The sequence below is a fragment of the Mchenga conophoros genome, linkage group LG3, assembly GCF_057382185.1.
Source record: "Mchenga conophoros isolate Kocher_MC1m ecotype Shallow Benthic linkage group LG3, M_conophoros_male_GT1.1, whole genome shotgun sequence".
Taxonomy (NCBI): Eukaryota; Metazoa; Chordata; class Actinopteri; order Cichliformes; family Cichlidae; genus Mchenga; species Mchenga conophoros.
Window position 1 is genome coordinate 33,663,613 of NC_140528.1, and position 24,142 is coordinate 33,687,754.

Genomic DNA, 24,142 nt, shown 5'->3' on the forward strand with positions numbered 1-24,142 from the left:
ATCACTTCCTCTGTTCAGACCAGATTGACTGAGTCTAACTAAATGACTGAAGATAGTTGGTTTTCCAGAATTAAAGTTGGATTTTCCTCATTTTCTGTACGCTTTGTTAATTTTCTGATGGCGATTTAGACGAGCGGGACTCAAACGACTGTAATGTTTACTAAACAGATTTTTCAGGTCGCTCACTCAGCAGCTGATATTGCCAAAGTCGCCTAACTTTAATCCAGTGATCTCGGTGGTTTGATGGTTCACTAATTCTGATTGCTTTTTTAAATGTCTCTGTTTTACTTAGCCAGTAAGAGCTGATTGGGCCTAACCTACCTTTGCCAGCACTGGCTATGGGAACCTGCTAATGTTGGGTTTAATGTTGTGATTAGTAGAATCTGTAGTTTTTTACTTACTGAACAACTACTTAGAAACCTGCAGACGTATCGATATAAAAGAATTAGGGCCTGCAAAACAAGCAGGTCAACCCCAGCAGTTTTAACTGGTCCTGATATAAAACTGCTAGGACAGGTTACTCTCTCCTGGGAAGTTGGCTGCAGCCATGCGGATTTCTGAATGGAAGAGATCCATGTACACGCCGATTTTTTAATCATCCAATGCATTAAAAAAAAATAGTCATAAATAAAGTGTTTTGGCTTGTGATTCCTAAATAAACACACTAACACTAGCTACACATTTTTAAAGGGTGCAAATCCAAGTCTCCTATTCAGTGACTCTGGTCTCCAGAGCTGAAAATAGGTTTGAGGTTCTTTTGAGAATTCTGAAGTTGGTTTAGTCTAAAATGCCTGAGTTGAGAGCAGGTTCATGTAATTTCAGAATTTCTACCTAAAAAGAAATGAAAAGGAAAAATAGTCCATTTGAATTCAGCTCGAGCATTTTACACCAAATCTGCTTGATCAGGTTTGAATGATGTTTCCAGAACCACACAGGAACAGATTACAATTCCCTGCCCTCTGACCTTCAGTGACCTCTGACCTCCTGTTGCAGGTGTGTGTGTGCTGCTGCTGTCTGATGAAGTCTGATGAAGGTCTCTACTGGTGTTCTACTGATGAGTTTGGATCATCTCCTCAGAGCTTTCTGAGGGTCAGAGGTCAGAACACTGACATCACTTCCTGTTTAAAGCCAATCTGCTAAGCTGATTATAAACTGACTTAACCAGCTTCCTCATCTCTCCTGCAGGTTCTGTGACACCAATCTCTGTTGCAACAACAGAAAGAGCAACAACAACCACCACCACCATCACCACTCATATCTCCCATCCTCCTCCTCCTCCTCCTCCTCGCGTTCAGCAGGAGGCGTGGATGATGAGCGGCGATAAACTTGCGAGAAGCAAGTTATGCTCAACTCCACCGGTGGAATCTGACAGCGTGGAAAAGTGTGAAAACATCCATGATCACCAACGGATTTCGAAGGGCTGGACTGCTGCATGATGGAGAGGAGGACACCGCCACGGCCCTTCAGAGGGTGTTCGACTCTGACACTGACAACGAGGATTTCTTTGGTTTTGAAAGTGACAACGAAGGAAAGGAGCTGAGAGTGGATGAGGAAGCCACCCTGAGTCTGTTCGTATCCGACACTGGAGAAGAGGACTTTGGTGGTTTTAGTGCGCAGGAAGAAGAGAAAGATGGTGAATGACTGACTTTTCTTCTTGTTAAAGCCGTGTCGCTGCACCTGAGCCTAAAAGGTAGTTGTTATATTTCCACTGTAGTGTCAATACACTATTAGAGCTTATGCCGAGTCAGACTGCACACACAATAGTTTGTTTACAAGTTGACTTCTTCTTTATTGGGATAACACAGAAGTAACACACACACATAACTGGGCGTGGTTCCCCCTACTGGCGATGGCTTGCATAGCACACAATAATTCTTGGTTCATACATAACAGTAGTCCGAAGCTATTTTTCTGGTGTGCTGTAGGTTATTGTTATGTACTACATTTGTTACCCATTTATGAAGCACAGTACATGTTTCGTACTTGTAATTACCGCTACTTGTACGTATACCTAAAAAGTTATGCAAATATGTACCCATAACTTGTTTTTCAAAATATTAATAAAAGGGGTGTGTCTCCAAACAGCCATCTCTTTCCTGACAATTCGATTTGTGCATATCCTCTTACATATGATAAGTCAACATTGAAACACCTGCGGCTTTTAGTCACGTGCGGTAATGTATGTACAAAACAGGATTTTCCCCTGATTTTAGCTTGTGCGGCTAATATTCAGGTGCTCTTTGTAGTCCGGGAAATACGGTAATTTTCTTGAATCCTTACACATTTTTACATGATATTAGTAGGCGGCTCCTTTACTAAACAGCTCCAACTGTTTGATTTGTTTGAATTTTACAGGACAGCTTTTCCCGTGTTACTCATTCATTATGGAGCTACTGTAGTTAACATGTAATGCTTCTCTAAAACCCTGTGACACAATCTTCTTTAACATTAGTGCGCATTAACCCCACATCTTCCCTGTTTTATTGCTGATGTTGGCCTGACAGTATTGGGGTAACAATGTCTCCTCTGTTTAGGAGAGGGCAGCAGGGTCACATCCTCACTGACATCACCTGTATTTGCACTACAGTCATTCCCTTCACTGACCTTTGCTCTCCTTCTCTTTTCCATCAGGTTGTGTAAAACTGAAACAGGCATTAAATGTTTACTACAAATGATGCTTTACACAGAAATGCATTGTTAGCTGTTTTTACACACCAGCCTGTGTGAACCTTTAGTCTGAGCATGGGGTCAAAGGTCAGGACAGAAATGCAGCACTGTAAAACATATACATATGTAGAACATCAGACATTTGACTGATTTGTGTTGTGACAGCTAGTTTTTTCTTCATACAAATAAATCATCATCACACACAGAAGAAATGTACAGACCGTACATTTATTAGCTAATATCAGTGGATACAAGAAAAATGGTATGAAGACAAACACTAGCAGCCTTAGCGTTTCTGTTCTGAATCTCTAATCTCTCACAGACATTCATCAAACCCTGTCCTCTATCAGCTTTCAACATAAGAAAAGTATTAGGCCTCATTGAAAAACAGTCTGTTTGCAGATGAAGTACTGTAAAAACTATACTTAAAAACATTTCATACACAAATCTGTCATTTATCCAGATTTTCTTGACTGAGTTTACAATTTACTAGAACTGCCAAAAACACATGAATACAAACAAATGATGAAGGATCCACTTCAAGGAAAGTGGAAAAGCCTCTGTTAGCTGCTGTTTGCAGCTGGCACAGTCTAACAGAGGCTAATACCAACGCTAACCAACAGTTTAGCATATCGTCGACAGCTCACCTCAGCATGGCTGTCCTCGGTCAGCAGTGAGCTTTATTAACTTGCACAAAGTTTTACACCCTGTTTGAGAGTAAATAAAAGTGGACATTTCTCAGCTCCAGCATTGACAGCTGAGGTAAACGGTGGACCGACAGCTTATCCACAAAATGGGAAAAACTCCGGTCCAGAATCCGGTCCAGTCCTCGTGGCAGTAAAAACTGTAATCATGCATACATGCTTTTGTCACACGTGACCATTTCGTACAATATAATTGAAGTTTTGGATTTAAAAATTTAGCAGACGTGAACGAGCAACATTCCTGATGAGGCTGGTCAACGCTGTTCAACTAGAAGCCTACGTGGATGATATCCCAGCCTACACATCCCCCTGAACTGAACTGCCTCAGTGAAATACTTGCTCACTCACACCAAACTTCATTAAATGTGAATGTGTTACTTTGCTGGTTCCCAGTTGCAGCTTAAGTGCATCCAATATTAGATTTCCCAGCTTTTCAAACACACCATGAGCTGTGCCATTTTCTGGGCACAGCAGGTTAATACCATATAAAGATTTCCTGATGTTGTATCTCCAATAACAGGTCACGGCATTTCGCTCTCGAGGCAGCCAGTGCCCTCCCTGCAGTCCCAAAAGGTTGATTCGGTTCATCTTGACACACACCTGTGTGCACTTGTATTCAAAAGGTTTTTCCGTGTAACGATCTGATAGTGGGTGTGGGGAGTCATAGCGGGCATGGACAAGATTCAGTATGAGGTACCGAGGTATTCGGGTGAGACCACTTGCTTCTTGGGATCCTTTGGCATCAGGGCTGTCCGGCCTTCAATTGAGCTTTTCAGGTCTATCTTTTTCTTTTTGTGTGTGTGTGTGTGTGTGTGTGTGTGAGTGTGTGTGTGTGTGTGTGTGTCCTGTCTGGCACTGTAGCAATCAGAATTATGTCTGAAGGCCAAGACAAATGCCCAACAGATTTACTTTCCCAAGTTGGCCTTTTGCAATACTGGTCCACTTGATTGTCATAGTTTTTTTGATCTTTATTAGTTATTTTTATAAGTTATTGTAATCAGGCCAGACTGGACTCGGGGACGGGAAAGAAAAACAAGAAGAAAAGTTCAGAAGAAAGTTAACAGAAGGAGAGAGAAAGAAAAAGGAAAAGAGAGAGAGAGAGAAAACACGATGAAAATCTGCTTCATCACCTTTTTTTTCTCTTTTTCCTTTCCCTGGATCACCTGTTGAGAAAGAAAAAAGAAAACAAGCAGAGGAAGACTAGAGCAATAGCATAAACAACATCACGATGATCTATGTGACTATAACAGTAATACTAAATATTAAACATTATTGTAAGATCAACAGAACACAGTGTGCTTTGAGGTAGGAGCCAAAAAGGGTGTAGTTTGTGTGTGTGATCACCCGTGTGTACACCTGTGAGCATGGACGCGCTTGTTTTTTTAACCCTTGTGATGTCCTCCCGATTTGCATACAATGTGAGCCATCAGGGGTCAAAAGTGTCCCCACTTCATTTGACTGTTTTTTAAAGTAAAAAGTATAAATTGTCAATCAATTCAGTGTTACACCTTAGTTTTACTTAAGACCAACACATTAAAACAAAATTTACCCAACATTTTACATTTTAGGGCCACCAGACCTTGTTTACAAAAAATAAACCCTGTTTTTTAGCGAAAATAAAACAAGAAAATTAAATATTTAATTAAATTAAATATTAAAATTTTTTTTTTTTTTTTTAAATTCTCACTAAAGTTCAACATACAGAGTGCTGTATGTTGAACTTTAGTGAGAATTCTTTTTTTGAACCATCTATAAATTTTAAATGGCAGCACATAATCACACCTGTGGTCCTCAGGGCTCAAAAATGACCCCGTTTGCTTTGAAGCAACAAGTATAAAATATCATCCATCTCTGTGTTTCAAGGTTTTATTCAACTTTATTCCAACTCATTGCCTGACAGTTTTCTATATTTTGGCATGGTAGGAGGGCATGAGTCTGAGTGAAGGCAAACTTTCATGAGGACAAAGGCGTGTCCATATTTGACCCAAGTGCAGGAGGAAGCTCAGGTTTATTCCTCTGCACTGGTCCCATCATGGACAGCATTCTTTCTGCAGTTGCAGGCCAAGGGGCATATACAGTAAACAAGCTGTTACAGGTGATTGTTTTCTTTTGGAAACCTGCAATGTTAGGGACAACTCGTGTCCTGACTGCAGGACAGACGGTTTGCCATCGCACACGAGCATGTTCCATGTACAGCTGGACCTGCATCACATGCTGCCCATGTTTTTGTCTCAAAGTTCCCTGGTTTACTTGGATGTTCTGTTGGAGGGGACAGAGTCCTCTGAAGGGGACTTGGTGCTCATACAGTCACATCAGTACCAGGATCTTACATCACAGCAGGAGGAACACCCACTTGTGTTTCAAGTCAAGTCAACACCAACACACATCATACACCTCAAATGGGAGCACGTTTGTGTCATGAACGACGATCATCTATTGTGTCTTTATCAAGAAATTATGTCCTTTTTGTGCTTCTATGATTAATCTTGTGTCAGCATGAAAACTTCTCTACCAGACTCAGGATGTCATAAACTGGCCGTAGCGACTCTACTGGATGCACGGCAGTAAGAATCAACACACCCACATATGCCTACAGCTGCATTCGGTCCATTTTTCTTCCTCTCTTGTTGTCCCTCCTTGTTCATCATTGAGTTGGCTGTAGAGCAGGTCATCTGCTAATTGGATGGTTATTGGTTCAATCTCTGTGTGCTCTAGTCTGGAGTTCTTACCAAGGTGTCCTTGGGCAAGTTACTGAACCCCAACTTGGTCTCTGATGCATCCATTGGCATGTGAACGTTAAAAAGCAGAATACAAGCAGAATACACTGTGTATAATGCTTTCAGTACTCGAGTAGAAAAGCCACTGAAGGAGTATGGGACCTGGCACATGTGCTTGGACTGTGGTAGATCATCTTTCTCTGAGGCACATGAGAGAGTCGTGCATCGTCTGTCACTGGGAAGGTTAGAAGACCAGATCAGTGTTTCCTCACGTTACTGCAAATATTCCTCTGTCTCAGCTGATTCCTCTTTCCTGCTTGATTCTTTGTCTTCATCATAATTGAAATGGATGATGTGTAGTCCTCTGACACATCTTCTATTTCAGTTTCACATTCTGAAAATTCAAGAAACTTCAAGAAGCCCAGTCACTTTCTCTCCAAGCTCCTCAGACTACCATGTCCTGGATGCCTGAGAACCTACTTGAACATAGTTCAGATTCTTCATCACTTTTCTTCACTTCATAGCCTTCTTCCACTTCTGCAGGTGGCTGATGTGCTTTTTCAGAGAAAGGGTAGCATGTGCTCTAAATATTGACAATATTTTCTATATCTTCTAACCCTGGATCTTCCTGAACATTGATTCTCCCTCCTCATTATACTAGAGGACAATATGTGCTTTGTCCTACTGGTCATTGCTTTGCACAACATGGTAAAAAAAAGTATGCTCATCAAAGTATGCAAATCTCCAGTGCAATGGAGGCTTTTGAGGATACTTTCTGTGTATGTATTATTGTAGAGTCTACCTTACAATACGAAACACTTTGATGCGGCTGTTGTTGTGATTTGGCGCTGTATAGATAAAATTTCATTGAATATAGAGCACCTGCCTCCTCATTGTGCTGCCTGTTGTGGTTGTTATGACCAGTGCTTGACCCCACACATCAGTGATCCAAGATCAAAGATGTTTGAAAACAGTATGGTGTGAAAACACGGCTCTTTGCAACACTTTGTACTTTGGGGTCATTTTTGTCCACGAGGGCCAACAACGTTATAAAATTCAATAAAAACCACATAAATAAATCAAATTACTTGAAACTTATTCCAATCATTCATAGTATAGTAATGAATAACTTCTGTTATTTTCAGCCCATTTGATGAATAACAAATACATTTTTGATAGCAAAAGATTTCTTTAGAGGACAAAAATGACCCGTGGACAACACAAGGTTCCTTCATGTAAGGATCTGCTAGAGGGTGTGGGGGGGCCACAGCCCCGTCCTCCAGGGCATGAAGCAGGTATGGAGGAGATCAAAACTCCAGACATCCAGAGGCCCCCAGAACACAAGAGACCAAGGAAGACCAACAGAGGGGCAGCCGCGCCACTGTCCCAGAAAGAGCTGAGGAGAGTCCCAGATGAGGGCTCACTCAGCAGCCGCGGAGCAGAAGCCAGGGGGAGTTGCAGTGACGCGCCCGTGAGCTCCGCCGGCAGCCAGCCGTGCCTGAGTGACCGAGCCCCAGGCCGAGAGGCCGGGGGCACCCCACCCCCGAAGTGGCCCGAGCGAGCCCCAGGCTCCAGGCCCCGACAAGCGGCCGCCAAGGAGTGAGCCGGTGTGTACCTGGACGCCCATCCCCGGACACAAAGAACCACCAACGCACCGGCGTTTGAGGGCGTCCGCCACCGGATATGAACCTTTTTCAAGACAGTGAATCTTGAAACCAGAGAAAAAATAGAGAATTTTAACTTGTTCCATTGGCAGATTTTTTTCACTTATTTCAAGCTAAAATATTTATTAGAATTCAAATTTAGACAGAAACAAAGTGAATAATATTATTTTATTATCACGTTGATGCAGCACATGGTTCAGTTAGCTTTGTATAAACACACGTGTTAGAAATGTTCTTCAATCAGCTCTTTTTACTCTCATTTCACAGCCAGTACTTTTTACTTTTACTTGAGTAAAGAAGTTGAATTAGTACTTGGAGTATTTTTAACAGTAGTACTTCTACTTCAGTACAGACTGTGTGTACTTTTACCACCTGTGTCTGAGACCTCCTTCAGGGTCCACCTGAAGCTCTCAGTCTGCTGTGGAAAAAGGAAATCCAGGTGAGTTTCTCCTGATCACCTGAGGCCGTCATTACTGTGTGAACCCACACACCACTCCTCACTCCTCCCACCCGCTGCACACAGTCACTGAGTACAGACCGGCTGATTCCTGTAAAGGGAGAGGCAAGAAGAGGCGGAGCAACAGCTGAAAAACAAGAAGCCCAACGTCATTTTGCAGAAGTGAAAGTGTGAGAGAGCAGCAGCAGAGCTGCAGTCGAGTCCTGTTTGTCTCTAAAAGAAGATTCACTGGAGTCCATCAGGTTCCTCTCAGCAACAGTGGTGAGTGCAGCTGATCACACTTCCTGCTTCTACACAAATCTTCACTCTGTTCACTTCATCAGGGTCTAGAGCGCCACCTCATTTCTCCATGGTGCCACTTAGGCTACGTCCACACTCGCCCGGATAGATTTGAAAACAGCGCTCCGCGTCCACACTAGTGTTTTCAGTCGTTTTCACAGAGTTGTGCGTCCACATTAAGACGGCTGAAAACGCTTACGTTCCAGTCCTGCGCATGCGTGAAACGCAAGACGATTCGACCGGTCTCATTTCTGTCTGCTGCTTATTCACTTTCCAGCTGTTTGAAACGTCGCAGCAGAGGTGGAGGAAAAGCACCGAGTTTTAAAATGGACTAACAATGAGGTGGAGTTGTTGCTGCGAGTAACACAAAAGTACAAAGTTGCAAAAGCGAGAGAGAAATAAAGAACTTGAAGAAAAGCTCTGTGGAGCATGTACAGACTGATATTCATCTTTAATAGGACTGTCAAAACTGCTGCTGTATAATGCTCTCCACTATCTTTGTTTAATTGGTCACATGCCTGCATCACATGACTAACATGCATCATCGTTTTAGAAAGTCTCTGTTTTCACTGTTCACTGTGACACAAACGCACCGTCTCCAAATTATTCACTTTCCAGCTGTTTGAATCGTCGCAGCAGAGGTGAGCAGCGTGATAGGAGTGGATGTAGCTGTGGGTAATGAGAAAAGATGAAAAGAACGATTGATAACTTTTTCGTTAAGGCCGGTGCTCTGACACGGAGCCATCAACCTCTCAGTGTCTAACACTGGTCTGCAGACGGCATCAGATAATGAGCCACATTAGATGGACTCTGAGCCCACTGACAGTAAAAGGGTGAAGTGTAGACATTTGGAAGAGAGCGGCCTGACCAGTTTCTCTGACTATGATACTGTAAAGCTGACAACATGATGCATTTACTGTGGTGAGTGTGCAAAGACCATGTCAGGTGTTGTGCCAAGGTAGGGATCCCCAACAGGATCTGTTTCCCTGCGTCAGGAACATCGGCTGGGCAGGGAAAGCGGACTAGTGATGGTAAATTTGATTCTTTTTACTGAATCGAGTGTTAATGAGTCACTCACCAAAGTGAATCGGGTGTTTTGAGTCATTTGATTCACTGAGTCAGTCGACCAGAGAGTGCAAAAATTTTACATTTTTACTCAAACTTAATTTGTTTCCCTTTTCATGTAAATCCCACTGCTAAGATGAATGATTAAAAAAAACAAAAAAAAAACAACAACTATTTTATAGAGAACAAAGAGCAAAAACATTTCTAAAATTAAGCAATTTCTTATCAAAATTTCTTAATAAACATTTATTTTGTTTATTTGTATTTTATTAGTATTGTGGGCAGAAGCAGCGGGAATGAGTATCAGCACCTCCAAATCTGAGGCCATGGTTCTCAGCCGGAAAAGGGTGGAGTGCCCTCTCCGGGTCGGGGATGAGTTCCTGCCCCAAGTGGAGGAGTTCAAGTATCTCGGGGTCTTGTTCGCGAGTGATGGGAGAAGGGAGCCGGAGATCGACAGACGGATTGGGGCTGCAGCTGCAGTAATGCGGACGCTGCACCGGTCCGTCGTGGTGAAGAGGGAGCTGAGTGTAAAAGCGAAGCTCTCAATTTACCGGTCGATCTACGTCCCTACCCTCACCTATGGCCACGAGCTGTGGGTAGTGACCGAAAGAACGAGATCGCGGATACAAGCGGCAGAAATGAGCTTCCTCCGAAGGGTGGCTGGCCTCTCCCTTAGAGATAGGGTGAGAAGTTCGGCCATCCGGGAGGGGCTCAGAGTAGAGCCGCTGCTGCTCCACATCGAAAGGAGTCAGCTGAGGTGGTTCGGGCATCTGACAAGGATGCCCCCTGGGCGCCTCCTGGGTGAGGTGTTCGAGGCATGTCCCACCGGGAGGAGGCCCCGGGGCAGACCCAGGACACGCTGGAGAGATTATATCTCTCGGCTGGCCTGGGAACGCCTTGGTATTCCCCCGGATAAGCTGGAGGAGGTGGCTGGGGAGAGGGAGGTCTGGGCCTCTTTGCTTAGGCTGCTGCCCCCGCGACCCGGCCTCGGATAAAGCGGATGAAAATGGATGGATGGATGGATTTTCCTTAAGTGTGTCAAATATATATTTTCTCATCTAAATGTCCACTGCGCTGTGAGCCAGCGGGCGGTAATGCGCCTTAACATTGGTTGCCAACCAAGAAGAAGAAGAAGAAGCTGTTGACTAGGAGGGAGGGGGTGAGTGAGTGATTCGTTCGCTCGCTCTTTGATTCAGCACAGGAGGGAGGGGGTGAGTGAGTCCTGAGTGATTCGTTCGCTCGCTCTTTGATTCAGCACAGGAGGGAGGGGGTTAGTGAGTCCTGAGTGATTCGTTCGCTCTTTGATTCAGCACAGGAGGGAGGGGGTGAGTGAGTCCTGAGTGATTCGTTCGCTCTTTGATTCAGCACAGGAGGGAGGGGGTTAGTGAGTCCTGAGTGATTCGTTCGCTCTTTGATTCAGCACAGGAGGGAGGGGGTGAGCGAGTCCTGAGTGATTCGCTTATGCTTACGATTCAGCACAGGAAGGGAGGGGGTGAGTAGCTCAAATGTGTTGTTAGCATGTTAGCAGCGCGATGCTACTGTGAACCGAGGAGCTATTTTCTTGATGTGAGCTTCTACTCAGGGGTTTTTCTTCCAGTTCAGAGCAGAAATGCTTTTGTTACGAAACTGGCTGTTGTTTTTTTTCCCCACAATTTTAATTATAAGCTAGATATATTTCTACTAATGGAATTAGTTTGCTAACAGCAAAAGGAATGAGTCAGTGAGTCAGTTGGGCTTGTGAATCATGATTCACGAGTCAGTAAAGTGATTCTCGAGTATTGAACGATTCGTTCACGAATCGAACATCACTAAAGCGGACCCAACGGACTCCGCCTCCATCACGACCAACTAGACGTGGAAGGAGTGATGTTTTAGTGACAACATGAAAGATGAGTGTGACCGTTCAGTTTGTGGGTTACAACAGAAAATGATACATTTATTGTTCTCGTGTGTTATCGGACGGGATCATTTTAACAAACCGAGGACATTTTCCTGATAATTATCTGTATCCTCCTGTAACTTTACTGTTTAAAGAGCTAAAACCTCCAACATTTCAGGATCAATAAGTCCTTATAAGACGTGTTTGTGAGCTAAAAATCAAGAATGTGGGATACTGTTTGTCTGTGTCAGCCAAACAACTTCACATCTTTGTAACGACTGTTAAAAAGATGTTCATCCTGTTGATCCTGTTCATCTGGACGCTGCACTGTACAGCAGACACGACGTTGTTCAGTTTGTGTTTCAGATGAACCAGTTTGTGTCTGAGTGTGTTGCTGGGTCTCCACCAGTTACTCTGACAACTGAAGGTTCAAGATTTTTATTTTGACATTTGCACACAGGACCAACAGTCCATGCACAGTGGAATACTTGTGCAGAGCTTTCCAAGTCAAATCACACTTTAACAATATAAAGACAGAAAAAGCAGAAGGATAGAAATGAAGTCCGGAGTAGGGTAGTCGTACTATTTTCTATATACAAAGAAAAAGAAGAAAATGTACAGAGAGTGTGTAGTTCTCTACCTCTTATCGCACTCACAGTGTTGCACATTTGTTCCACAGATCTGTTTCACAAGTCTGTTGTGAGTGTATTGCCCGATGGTCAGTGAACCGATGATACATTCAAAGTGAGGTTAAGTAGTGCTGTGTTATTTTAAGTGTTCAGTGTGTTTTTGTTTGCCGTCAGTCTGACAGTTGTGGGGAAGAAGCTGTTGAAGAATCGTGTTCTGTGTGTGATGCTGCTGTCCGCTCTGTTGTGTCTGAGATTGTATGTGCAGCTTTGTATGTGCAGGTCCATGGATGCAAGTGTTGTTCCCATTATCCTCTCTGCAGACTTTCTGACTCTGCAGAGCCTTCCTCTCTGTCTGTGTAGTGTTTCCGTACCAGACAGTGATGCCTGCGGTGAGGATGCTGTCTATCAGTCCTCTGCAGGCCTGGGTGAGAGGGTGGTGGTTCATGCCAGCTTTCCTGAGCAGCCTAATGAAATAAAGCCTTTGCTGGGCTTTTTTCACAGTTGCTGTAGTGTTGAGAGTCCAGCTCAGGTCTGATGTAACCTGCAGTCCCAGGAATCTGTGGCTGTTTGCCCTCTCCACCTCCGTCCCTTTGACGATAAGAGGCTGCAGGGGAGGGAGTTCTTCCAAAAGTGCAGTATTCATTCCTTGGTCCGTGTTGAGGATGAGGTGAAGAAGCTTCTGTGATGAAAAGAAACTTAAAGAAGTCCAGACGCTTTTCTCTCCAAGCTCCTCAGACTACTGACGCTTGTTTCTCTCTTTGTAAAATGAAATTTAAAGTGAATTTTGAATCAAATGTTTCTCTTCTTTCTCCCTCAGAGTGCAGACATGTCTGCTGCCAGCAATCTGCGATCTGAAGATCAGTTTCTGTGCTCCATCTGTCTGGATGTGTTCACTGATCCAGTCTCTACACCATGTGGACACAACTTCTGCAAAACCTGCATCAGTCAGCACTGGGACATGAATCAGAGCTGTCAGTGTCCCATGTGTAAAGAGACTTTCTACACTCGACCTCAGCTGAGGGTCAACACCTTCATCTCTGAGATGGTTGCTCAGTTCAGACGTGAAGCTCAGCAGAAAGCCAGCAGCAGCAGCTCAGAGCAACAAGCTGCCAAACCAGGAGAAGTTCCCTGTGACGTCTGCACTGGAACCAGACTGAAGGCCCTGAAGTCCTGCCTGGTGTGTCAGACCTCCTACTGTCAGACTCACCTGGAGCCTCATCTGACACTGAAACGTCTGAAAAGACATCAGCTGGTTGATGCTGTGGAGAACCTGGAAGGCAGGATGTGCACGAAGCACGATAAACTCCTGGAGCTGTTCTGTAAGACCGACCAGACATGTGTCTGCATGCTCTGCTCTGTTTTAGACCACAAGAACCACGAGTTTGTTCCTCTGAGAGAAGAATATGAAGGAAAGAAGGCAGAGCTGGAGAAGACAGAGGCTGAGATTCAGCAGATGATCCAGAAGAGACGACTGAAGATTCAGGAGATCACAGAGTCGGTGAAGATGAGTAAAGATGCTGCAGACAGACAGAAAGCAGAAGGTGTTCAGGTCCTCACGGCTCTGATGGAGTCTGTTGAGAGACGCCTGAAGGAGCTCATGAAGGAGATCGAAGACAAACAGGAAGCTACAGAGAAACAGGCTGAAGGTCTCATCAAAGATCTGGAACAGGAAATCTCTGAGCTGATGGAGAGAAGCTCTGAGGTGGAGCAGCTCTCACGCTCTGAAGACCACCTCCACCTCCTCCAAAGCTTCTCCTCCCTGAAAGCTGCTCCACCCGGCAAGGACTGGACAGAGGTCAGAGTTCATCCACCATCATATGAGGGGACTGTGGGGAGAGCTGTGGCTCAGCTGGAGGAGACAATCAGGAAACTCATGAAGAAGAAGCTGTTAGAGGCTGAGCTGCAGAGGGTGCAGCAGCATGAGGTGGATGTGACTCTGGATCCTGATACAGCTCATCCTAAACTCATCCTGTCTGATGATGGAAAACAAGTGTATGATAGTGATGTGAGGAAGAAACTTCCAGACAACCCAGAGAGATTTTCTCAGTGTGTTATGGTTTTAGGAGAGCAGAGTTTCTCTTCAGGCAGATTTTACTTTGAGGTTCAGGTTAAAGGAAAGACTGACTGGGATTTAGGAGTGTCCACAGAGTCGATCAACAGGAAGGGAATAATCACACTGAGTCCTCAGGATGGTTTCTGGACTGTAGGGCTGGTAAATGGAAATAAGTACGAAGCTAATGCTGGTCCTCCAGTCCCCCTCTGTCTCCATCCTGGTCCTGAGAAGGTGGGGGTGTTTGTGGATTATGAGGAGGGTCTGGTCTCCTTTTATGATGTAGGTGCTGCAGCTCTGATCTACTCCTTTACTGGCTGCTCCTTCACTCACAAACTCCACCCATACTTCTGTCCCTGTACCAATGATGGAGGTAAAAACTCTGCACCTCTGATCATCTGTCCTGTCAATCAAACTGATCAATGACTGATTTTATTGGATGAATGATTGATTTTTCTTGAAGGGAACAAATGAACATATTGAGTGTAAATCCTCTACAGTCTCCATGTTTCTATAGAATCTGATCATCAGGACTCTGATTCACACTTTGATTCTCATGGAGTTTGATTTGAACAGAAGAAAAGTTGAATCAGGAAATGTTCCCACTGATGGAGACTCGAGCTGAAGAGCAAATATCAGAGAACAAATGTCCAAAAGCTTCATTTCCAATAAAGTTTGTTCAATGCTTTGAGTGAATCCAGACTCATGTGTGGCTGTTATACGGAGCATCAGAGTCCAGCTGAGTTATGTTGGATACAAACTGCTTATTTTGGCTCTGTGAGGAGTTTTGTTCACTGAAAACTGATGAGACGGATAATATTCAAAGAACTCTGTAGAGATTCATGCATCCATGTTCTCCACCTGCAGGTGTGGAGGAGAAAGGTGGAGCACAGACTGCTGCATCCTTCCAGTCACATCATTTTGATGATTATATTTGCATGTTGTGATGATTTGGGTTAAAGACAAACAGAGTTGAACGGCTGCAGTCACAGCATGAAGACGATGCTGAAGCTGAGCTGTCAGTGAACATGTTTCACTGTGATTTGATTTGAAGAATAGAAAGTGTGTGTGGCTGCTGACAGCTGCAGTCTCTGCTAGTCTGCATAACACACACACAACTTTCCCCCTGAGCCAACGATGCAGCAACAACACAAAGAACAGCTGCAGACACACACACACTGTTAAAGAACACTTTACTGTTTAAGGCAGAATTCCTCAGTAACAATGATTTGAGTCTACTGTGTCTACTGTGGTTTCCAACATACAATCTACTGAAACATGTTTTTCTTTCTGCCGTACAAACTATTTGATCACAACATCTTTGCTTTTTTCCTCCAATCGTTTATTCTGATTATTTTATTTAGTTTAACTAAGAAAAGCTTAAAATTTAACTCTTAACCTGATTTAAACGTTTAATTTCTCATTAACTCAGACTTTTAATTTATTTCCTTGTTTAATGTATTATTTCTTTATCCTTGTTTAAGTTTTGCCGATCCTTTCTGTGTAACCTGTTTAATCTGACCTTTGACCTCTTTATTCCTTATAACCAAAAAAACCCTTTTATCTGATATTTTCACCTTATTGATTGATTATATATATCTATTATATTTTCTCACCTTATTTTGACCTTTGACCTATGTCCTTGTTAGCCTTGATCTTCCTTCATCAAACGTGAAATTTCTTTCACCTTTGAACTTAAAGCTTAAATCAAACCTTTGTTAAAAAGCTTCTTACCAACTTGTAATTCCAACTTTCTGCATTAAACACGTATCTTATCATATAAACACTGGATCACTGAGAGAACTTTAGGCAGAACCAAATGAAGCAGCTGACCTCGTCAAACTCACAGCGACAGTAACTGACAGTGAATTATTTTAATCTTCTTCACTGTATTTGTTAGAAACATTTATTTTCCTTTAATTGGACTTTGGTTAAGTTCAATCCGATGTATTAACCGACCTTTGAGGTGAAGTGCAGCTGCGAAGAACGCTACGGCAGGCAATGAGGTGCGTTTAATGTCGCTCTGTTAATTTGAGCGTCCATAAATTGAATGTCTTATTTTTTCTTACTTTATTATTGCTAATTTATTGGAGAATTTGGCCATTTAATCAAGATAGATTTTATGTTGTTGGTGTTAAAGATCTGGATGGATGTTTTATTTTATTCTGTGTTTCTATTTTTCAGTTTTACTTTTCAAGACTTGGTGAATTGCCTTTTTCTACTTTTTGTTTAGTTTTGTTAAAATTAGCAGCAGTGAGAAGTGTTGTTGTCGGTCTTGAATATATTTGATGTAGCCCATACTGTTAAGGTAAGTGTCATGTTTTTAGTTGTTAGTCTGATGAAGAATCTTTTATTTTTCTCCAAAAGTTGATTGTGTTTATCTGGACATAGTGTTTTTCAGGTCCAGCTGAATGCAGGTTTCCCCAGTCTTATACGTGTCAGGAGCATCAGCACAGCTGAAATGCATTTTTCCTAAGCACCGCGTCTCTGTGGCTTTTAAACCCCAAAACACGCTAAAACAAAAATGGGTCCACCCCAAGGATGGGGTCCCCCGGTGTAGTAACCTCGTTTCTTCGAACATCGACGTTCATTCAGGAAACCACAGCTGCTAGTTGCACTCACCACACGTTTGTTTTATCTGCCTATTATGTAGCCTTCACTTCCTTTAATAAGAGCAAATTTTCCACTATAAACACAGAGTCTAACAAAAGACTGGAGACTGTTTTGGTCATTTCCCTCAGAGTTTGTATGTTTTGTTGTTTTTCTGGTGATGAGCTTCAAACAGCAGCAGATTGAGACTCAAATAGAACCTAATAAAATCAGTGAAGCTATTCATTGCTCATGTCATCCATCAGGGAGTTACTTGGAGGCTGTAGTTAGTGTGTTATGCAGTTATTGGGTTTTTGTGAGTTATACTAGTGAATGTCACAGGTGCTCCTGCTGTCAGACCTTGTGGTGTTCTCCTCTGTTTTATAGTGGACAGGACCTATTCTTTGGGAGTTGCATGAATACTTTGTGTGCCTTCTTATTTGATGCAACACACCTGATTGTTCTGTAAATAGTTTGAAATGATTGTGCAAAAAATCTGAGGCCTTGGCTGCATTTTGGGGTAAATAGCAACATTTTACTTTGTTGTTTGCATCATTTTTAAAAATGTATCATTTCTATTTGCATTTCAAGTTATGAAAGGTATTCATTAAACATGTTTATGTTTTAACTGTTTTCCACTCGGAGTATACAAAATGTTGAAGATACTATTACATACGGAGAGAACTCCACACCGGGTGTAGGCTTGCATGACTAAGAAACTATTTGAGGCAATTTTGTGGAGTTTGAGGTTGGACTCGGCTGCACATGTGTGCTTAAGCCGATCGATGGCTGCAGCCTCTGTGGGAACTGAAATCAGCCCGTCATCGATGCAGAAGTGTCTCTCGACAAAGTGTCTTGTGTCTGCTCCAAAGTTTGTCTCGCCTTCCCAGGTGGCTCGTCATAGGTAATAGATGGTTACTACTGGTGACAGGCTATTACCAAAAGTATGCACCCGGGCGTGGTCTTCCTGCACTTTGTCACATGAGTAGAAGTAATCAACAACTTTTTATTCGTTTTTATTCTTATGAGCACGAGAGAGAGAGAGAGAGGGGGGGGGCAGGTACACAGTCACTAAAGATAAATAGCACAGCAATTAGTTGAATAGACGTTAAAAGAGAAGGTGTTTCAACAGCTGTTGTCTACACTCTTGACACAGGAGAACAGAAGACTTCACCACCAGGACCTCCCCACCAACTGGGTGTCACCAACTTTCTCACAACACCTAACTGTAGTGATGGCCAAATGAAGCTTTCCGAAGCACTGAAGCTTGTATTGAAAAACGGTTCATTACTCGAAGCTTTTCAACACAGTCCTCTCCGGTGACATCTGGTGGTGAAAATTTTGAAGAGCAGCTTGAATCTGCAGAATAAAACGGACTGCTCAATCATCACTGCTCACTCAAGAGTGGAGTTCTCTCTGATATTGGGCCACCGTTCCGTTGCTTTGAACATGTAATTGGTTTTGTTTTCTCGATTGGGGGGCTGAAAAAAATGTAATGCGTATCTGCGTAATACATTTTGATCAATAAACTTTCCCTATTTAAACATGCACTATGGTGTGGCCTTTCTTTGCTCATAACTCCTTGATGTTGGTAAATACAATAAGTGAGCAATATATATAATATACATATGAGAATGCACAGCACATTATGGAGTATGCCCCTGCTGTGGAGTCCTGCCTCCATCTACTTGTCATTTAATCACTGGACAGCTGGACAGGTTCATACAAAATATTAGATTAGGCCAATTGTCCTATACATATTTTTGACCTAGGGGTGGGATTGATTGTGAACTGGAAAGGGAAAATGCTTAGGAAGCTGAGTACGGCTGCATCGTCACTGATTTGTAGAATCATTTTTGATTCGATACAGGATCCGATTCAATTTGATTGGAATCTGGAAAGTTTTGCCTCAGTCAGAAATATTACAATTCTGATCATTTAACAGTATATATCCATAATTTCGTATCTATTAAAAGAAAGCTGACACATGTGAGACTTAATTAGAGATGTAAACAGAAAGTTATGAAACCTGCAGCTGCAGAAGCCAGCGAAGAAAAAGGAGGCAAACACAGCGCGGACCCGCCGACACACCAAAATCTGACTCTGACGCGTTGGGTCCGCGCTCTGTGTTCACGTTTGTATGCAGAATCCGTAAACCTGCTCCCAGTTACTGTTTTAGCTGCATGGTGTTTGACGACATGTTGTGAGGTTTAACCTGAGATGCTGGCGTTTCAGGCATAATAACGTTAATTTACAAATCGACACGGGATTGTAATGAATCAATATCACTTTATTCAATTTAGCATGGATTGTAATCAGAAAGGCGATAATCAAAACCCACCCCTAATCAAGAACTTGCAAAGTAAAAACATGATCAATGTAAGGTAGCCCTTTTGTTATTTACAGTTAAAAAGAGGATTAGTGTTACTGTGCGCTGGCTGAGTCTGTTTCTTTTCTTAGAAATAGTTTCTCCTGCCCTGGAGAAAATCCACTTGCATGGAACAGAAGAGGCTGTGGAGTGCAGGAACTACACTGCAAGCTGGTAGATATGCAGGTATTCCTGGGTCCTGCAGACTATCACCTAAAAACAATAAACAAAATGATTTTCTAAACTGTAGCAATGTAATGTATGTATAGTGTCAAATACATTTTTGTAGTCTTCATTAGCTTTAATTCACATGGAAGTGTTCCTGAAGTCATATGCTGTAATGATATTTACATTATGAAAACATGATTTTGGACATTTCAAGTTTTTCACTTCGGCAGATAAAATGAATTGAGCAAAATCAACTCAAAATATTTCCACACGCCAGAACGTCCTCTCTTCCTCGCTGGCTCCATATCTGTCAGTGGAATGATCACCTCGTCGCTCTCTGTCACCATCAACACACTCCACGAATCCCGTGGATGATTCGCTTCCTTATATCCGTTTGAATCAGGTACCGAAGCAGTTACGTGCGTAATGAAGCTTCGGACGTCACTGGTCACGTGACTTTTGCCAAACGAAGCAAGCCTCGACACAGTGCTTCTGAACCAGTGTGTTGTTTTTTTCGACACACGCTCCGGAGCGTCAGCTTCAAGCGGGCCATCACTACCTAACTGTGACCTACACAGATAACCAGTGTGCAGCTTTGAAATATAACATCCAGAGTCTATGTGACAAATGGCTAAACAAGTGCCATCACAGCAGGGTGAAGGGTGAACATGGTAACATAGAAGATGCTCTCCCAGGCCTATTACTGCCTTCTGGTCATAATTTCCACTCTCTTTCAGTGACCTCTCACCTTTAATATCCTATGACCTTCATTGACCTCTGACTTTCAGTGACCTCTGACCTCCTGTTGCAGGTGTGTGTGTGCTGCTGCTGTCTGCACTGACTGTTTGTGCAGGTGAGTAGATGAAGTGCACCATGGTCCAGGACAAACACTGAGTGTAAACACTGATAGAAACTGTCCGTCTGTCCTCCAGTCTCTCTGAGCGTCAGTCCAAACCTTCAGCAGTTCTTCACAGCAGCCTCAGTGTCTCTGACATGTGACGGTCAGCTGGGCTCTGATGGATGGACGGTGAAGAGGGACACAGGAAGTGGGACTGAGTCATGTGGAGCAGGTGGGCGGGACTTCGGGAGGTTCAATGGTTCATCCTGTTTGTTTGATGAGTTCGAGCCAATCAGTGGAGTTTACTGGTGTAAAGGTGAAGCTGGAGAGAAGAGTGAAGAAGTCAACATCACTGTATCAGGTAATGAAGTCATTCATTTCATCAGACTAACAGCAGACTGTTATACCACCTCTACATCACTCTGTGGGTCTTTTCTTCAGATAAACATGTGATCCTGGAGATCCCTGCACTTCCTGTGAGGACAGGAAGTGATGTCACTCTACGCTGTAAGAAGAAAACTGGTGGCACAGCTGCAGCTTATTTCTACTTTAATGGACGTCTTGTTGGACCTAAATCAGAGAAAAACATCACAATTAACGTGCAGCAGTCTGATGATGGTCTCTACTGGTGTTCTACTGATGAGTTTGGATCATCTCCTCAGAGCTTTCTGAGGGTCAGAGGTCAGATCACTGACATCACTTCCTGTTTAAAGCCAATCTGCTGAGCTGATGATAAACTGACTGAACCAGCTTCCTCATCTCTCCTGCAGGTCCTTCAACCACAGCCTTGTTTACAACAACAAAAGAAGAAACAACAACCATAACGTCACTCACAAACACTCATATCTCCTCTTCTTCTACCCTTCTTTCTCCTCCCCCTTCTCCCTCTCCCCCCTCCTCCCTCATATCCCCAATTGTAGCTGCTATAGGTTCCCTGGTGCTGTTGGTTCTGGTTCTGTTTGTACTTCATCTTCTATGGAAGAAGCGCACAGGTATAGCGTCTGTCTCAAATTTTCATCCAAAGTCATCATGTTGGACACATCAAGACAGCCTCCATCAGCGTTTCTATTTTTAGAACACTTAGAAAGTAGATTCAGACTAAAACTCCACAGACACAAATACTAGTATTCTTTCAGATCACTTCATCTTTGCAGGGAGATACCAGTCAGCTCCAGTAAATGATGTCACCTATGCTGAGGTCACCAGTAGAGCCTGGACCAATAAGACTCCAGCCAGCGAACCTGAAGTACTTTACTCCAGTCTGAGGACAAACACTGCAGGTACACATTCACCTGTGTTCTAGCGAGGGACATCAATGAGAGATAAACCCAAAAGTAGTTTTCATTGGGCTTGTAAAATGTGGTCAATGAAACAATGAGAATCTTCTTCTCACATTTATCAAACTAGTGTTTTGAAAGTGGGATTGACAGCAGGTGCATTTCACTCTTCAGGTTCCTGTTTCCTCAGTAAAACCTGTCACTGGTTTCATAATTAAAGCTGTACTGTGGTTTCGTTGGTCAGTTCAGTGTTTATAACATGAGGCAGTCAGCAGAGAGAGACGTGGCACTGAGACAGGAAATCCTGCAGCTTAAACAGATATGATCGGTGTTTGATGGGAGTCAATTCAGGTTTGTGTGTATGACACAGTGTAACAGGAGCTGTCGGCCTGAACTGAAGATTGAAAATAATTTGAGCGGATTTGGTTTGTTTTTAATCCAGATGTATCTTTTCAAAAATAAATCGGAGAAGCACACGTTGGACAGTTTAATAAAAATACTCTACAAACCAGCAAACCAGCAAAATTAGGAAAATAACAACCAGTACAAGGTGAGAATGTACTGCTCGCGTTCTGACTCTAATCTGAGGAGCAAAAACACATTTTAAGACATTATTTAAAGACAGGCAGCGAGTGGGCTGAACTAACGAGGGCAGGGTGATGCTTCCACAGTTTAGGCTACAGCTGAAAAAGCCCAGTCAGCTCTCACTTTGAGTCACGTTTTTGGGACTAGCAGGAGAAGCTAGTTCAGTGACCACATTATTTCTTTTATTGCCATGTAAATCTGAGGGTTATACACAGTAGTAGCAGTAATCAGATGTAAAAGCACATAAATAGTGAAGTCACCTGAGTCAGTAGTTCATATTTCCCGGAGTCGAGCGTTCATTCACCCACATCAAAACAGGTGCTGCTGGTGTGGTTAACTGCTGAGAGAAGCTCTCTGTGACGGAGCTTCTTTGTTGAGATCAGTGGGAAATGATCAAAGGTAAAACACATAAACCATGAAGTGTTTTATGTGTTTAAGATCAGTCTAGCAGCTATTTGAATGTTGTGGACTCTGTAGAGATAAACAGTGTCTGAGAGTAGAGAGAGTGCATGTCAGCAGATACCGGTGCTGAGATACAGGACTGAACAAAGGAAGATGTAAAGTTACCACACAGCAAAAGATGTTCTTAACTTTGTTTCTTGTCTTCATCTCTTTGTGTGACTAGTGTTTAAAGTGAAACAAAATGAGTTCTTTTTCAGAGAGAGATTCATGAAGCCCCTCACAACGTCTTCATAAGAATTAAGATTTCTCTGCAGGATTATTATTAAATGAAAACAATATATATTTGAATTCAGTTCAGCAGGCAAACAGGGTTGATGGGAAATCCAAGTTCAGTGAGTTGTAAATAAAACCCGGATATTCAGTCACTCATTGGCATGTTCTTGTCTTGATGATGTCATCCCAAAAACACACATGACCAATGCTGACATCATCACTCAGACCCCTGAGAACACAGGTAGGGAGGCTGCACCTATATGACTCATGTCCCAGTGTTATTACATGCTGAACTATCGGGGCGACTGTGGTTCAGTGGATTGGGAAGCTCCTCTATAAGTGGAAGGTCGCCGGTTTGATCCCTCCTGCTCTCTCTCTGTCCTGGTGGTTGTGTCCTATGGCAAGACACTTCCCCTACCGCCTACTGGTGATGGCCAGAGGGGCCGCTGGTGCGATATGGCAGCCTTGCTTCTGTCAGTCTGCCCCCGGGCAGCTGTGGCTACAACTGTAGCTGCCTCCACCAGTGTGTGAGAGTGACTGTGGAACTGTACTTTGGGTGCCTAGAAAAGTGTTATATAAATGCAATCCATCATTAACTTTTTTCTCTTTAAGCTTCAGTTTAAAAATTAGGTTTAAAGTTTCGTATATTTGTTACATACATATACATTTTAATTAGGTTTTAAAGTTGGTAGGACAATAAATGCCTCACCCTTCTCGTGACCTGCACCATGACTGCACACTCAACTGTCCCATTTTTACAGAAGCTAAAGGAACCACAGACACCACAGAAGAAGTGTAAACAGGAAGCTGAGGACAGACCTGCAGACTTCCTGTGGACAGTCTCACTCTGTCAGTCACCATGGGAACATTTACAGGCAGTCATCAGCTTCCTCCTTTCTTCATTCACTCCCATTCATTCACACAGTGATGTCATTGTGGGAGCAAGTTCCTCCTGAGGAACCAGGATTGACGGGGAACTAAAGAAATCAACCTGCTGCTGGTTTGAGTCTGTGCAGCTTGAACTCTGACAAAGGTCTACTGCGAGGTGAAGAGTCGTCACTTTCAGGAGCTGCTTCCATCATTTCAAACTGATCAATACTCTGAACTTATGAACACTCATGTTTGACACAGAGTGTCCTGTGATGGTCCTCAGTCTTTGAGCTAGTTTTTGTGTTTGTTATGGACTATGTGTTTATTTGTTCTCTTGTTTCAATGACCTTTGTTCTGGTTCTATATTGGTGTCTCTTGAGCTCAGGTTCCCTTATTTGTCAGAGTCGTCATTATTTATATTTCTTATTCTCTATTTCTTGTTGTTCATGTTTATTTCCTTCGTGTCCAGTCTGTGCCAGCCTCTTCTCTGTGTTTTGTTATTCTTTCAGTCTCCCCGCTCACGTACCTGCGTTTGTCTGTTTTCTCTGTGTTCTGTCTCATTGTGTTTGTAATCCCATCCCTGTGTTTAGGTCCTCAGTCTCCCTCGTGCCTGTTTTGCTGTGTTCTTCTGTGAGTTCTATGTTTCCTTCGTAGTTTCCTG

At 43.1% G+C, this 24,142-nt stretch overlaps 2 protein-coding genes across 2 annotated transcripts; both read left to right on the forward strand.

The window, feature by feature from the left end:
* Positions 1 to 1,217: 1,217 nt before the first annotated feature.
* LOC146578279 (E3 ubiquitin-protein ligase TRIM21-like) lies at positions 1,218 to 14,573 on the forward strand. Its single transcript, XM_085269435.1, has 2 exons — positions 1,218 to 1,690; positions 12,879 to 14,573. The coding sequence occupies exon 2, from the start codon at positions 12,888 to 12,890 to the stop codon at positions 14,535 to 14,537; it is 1,650 nt and encodes a 549-aa protein (XP_085125561.1). The 5' UTR covers positions 1,218 to 1,690; positions 12,879 to 12,887; the 3' UTR covers positions 14,538 to 14,573.
* Positions 14,574 to 16,126: 1,553 nt separating this feature from the next.
* LOC146578280 (uncharacterized) lies at positions 16,127 to 23,410 on the forward strand. Its single transcript, XM_085267796.1, has 8 exons — positions 16,127 to 16,136; positions 16,345 to 16,383; positions 20,048 to 20,089; positions 20,169 to 20,435; positions 20,516 to 20,755; positions 20,845 to 21,066; positions 21,229 to 21,354; positions 23,373 to 23,410. The coding sequence occupies exons 1-8, from the start codon at positions 16,127 to 16,129 to the stop codon at positions 23,408 to 23,410; spliced, it is 984 nt and encodes a 327-aa protein (XP_085123922.1).
* The last annotated feature ends 732 nt before the right edge of the window (positions 23,411 to 24,142 follow it).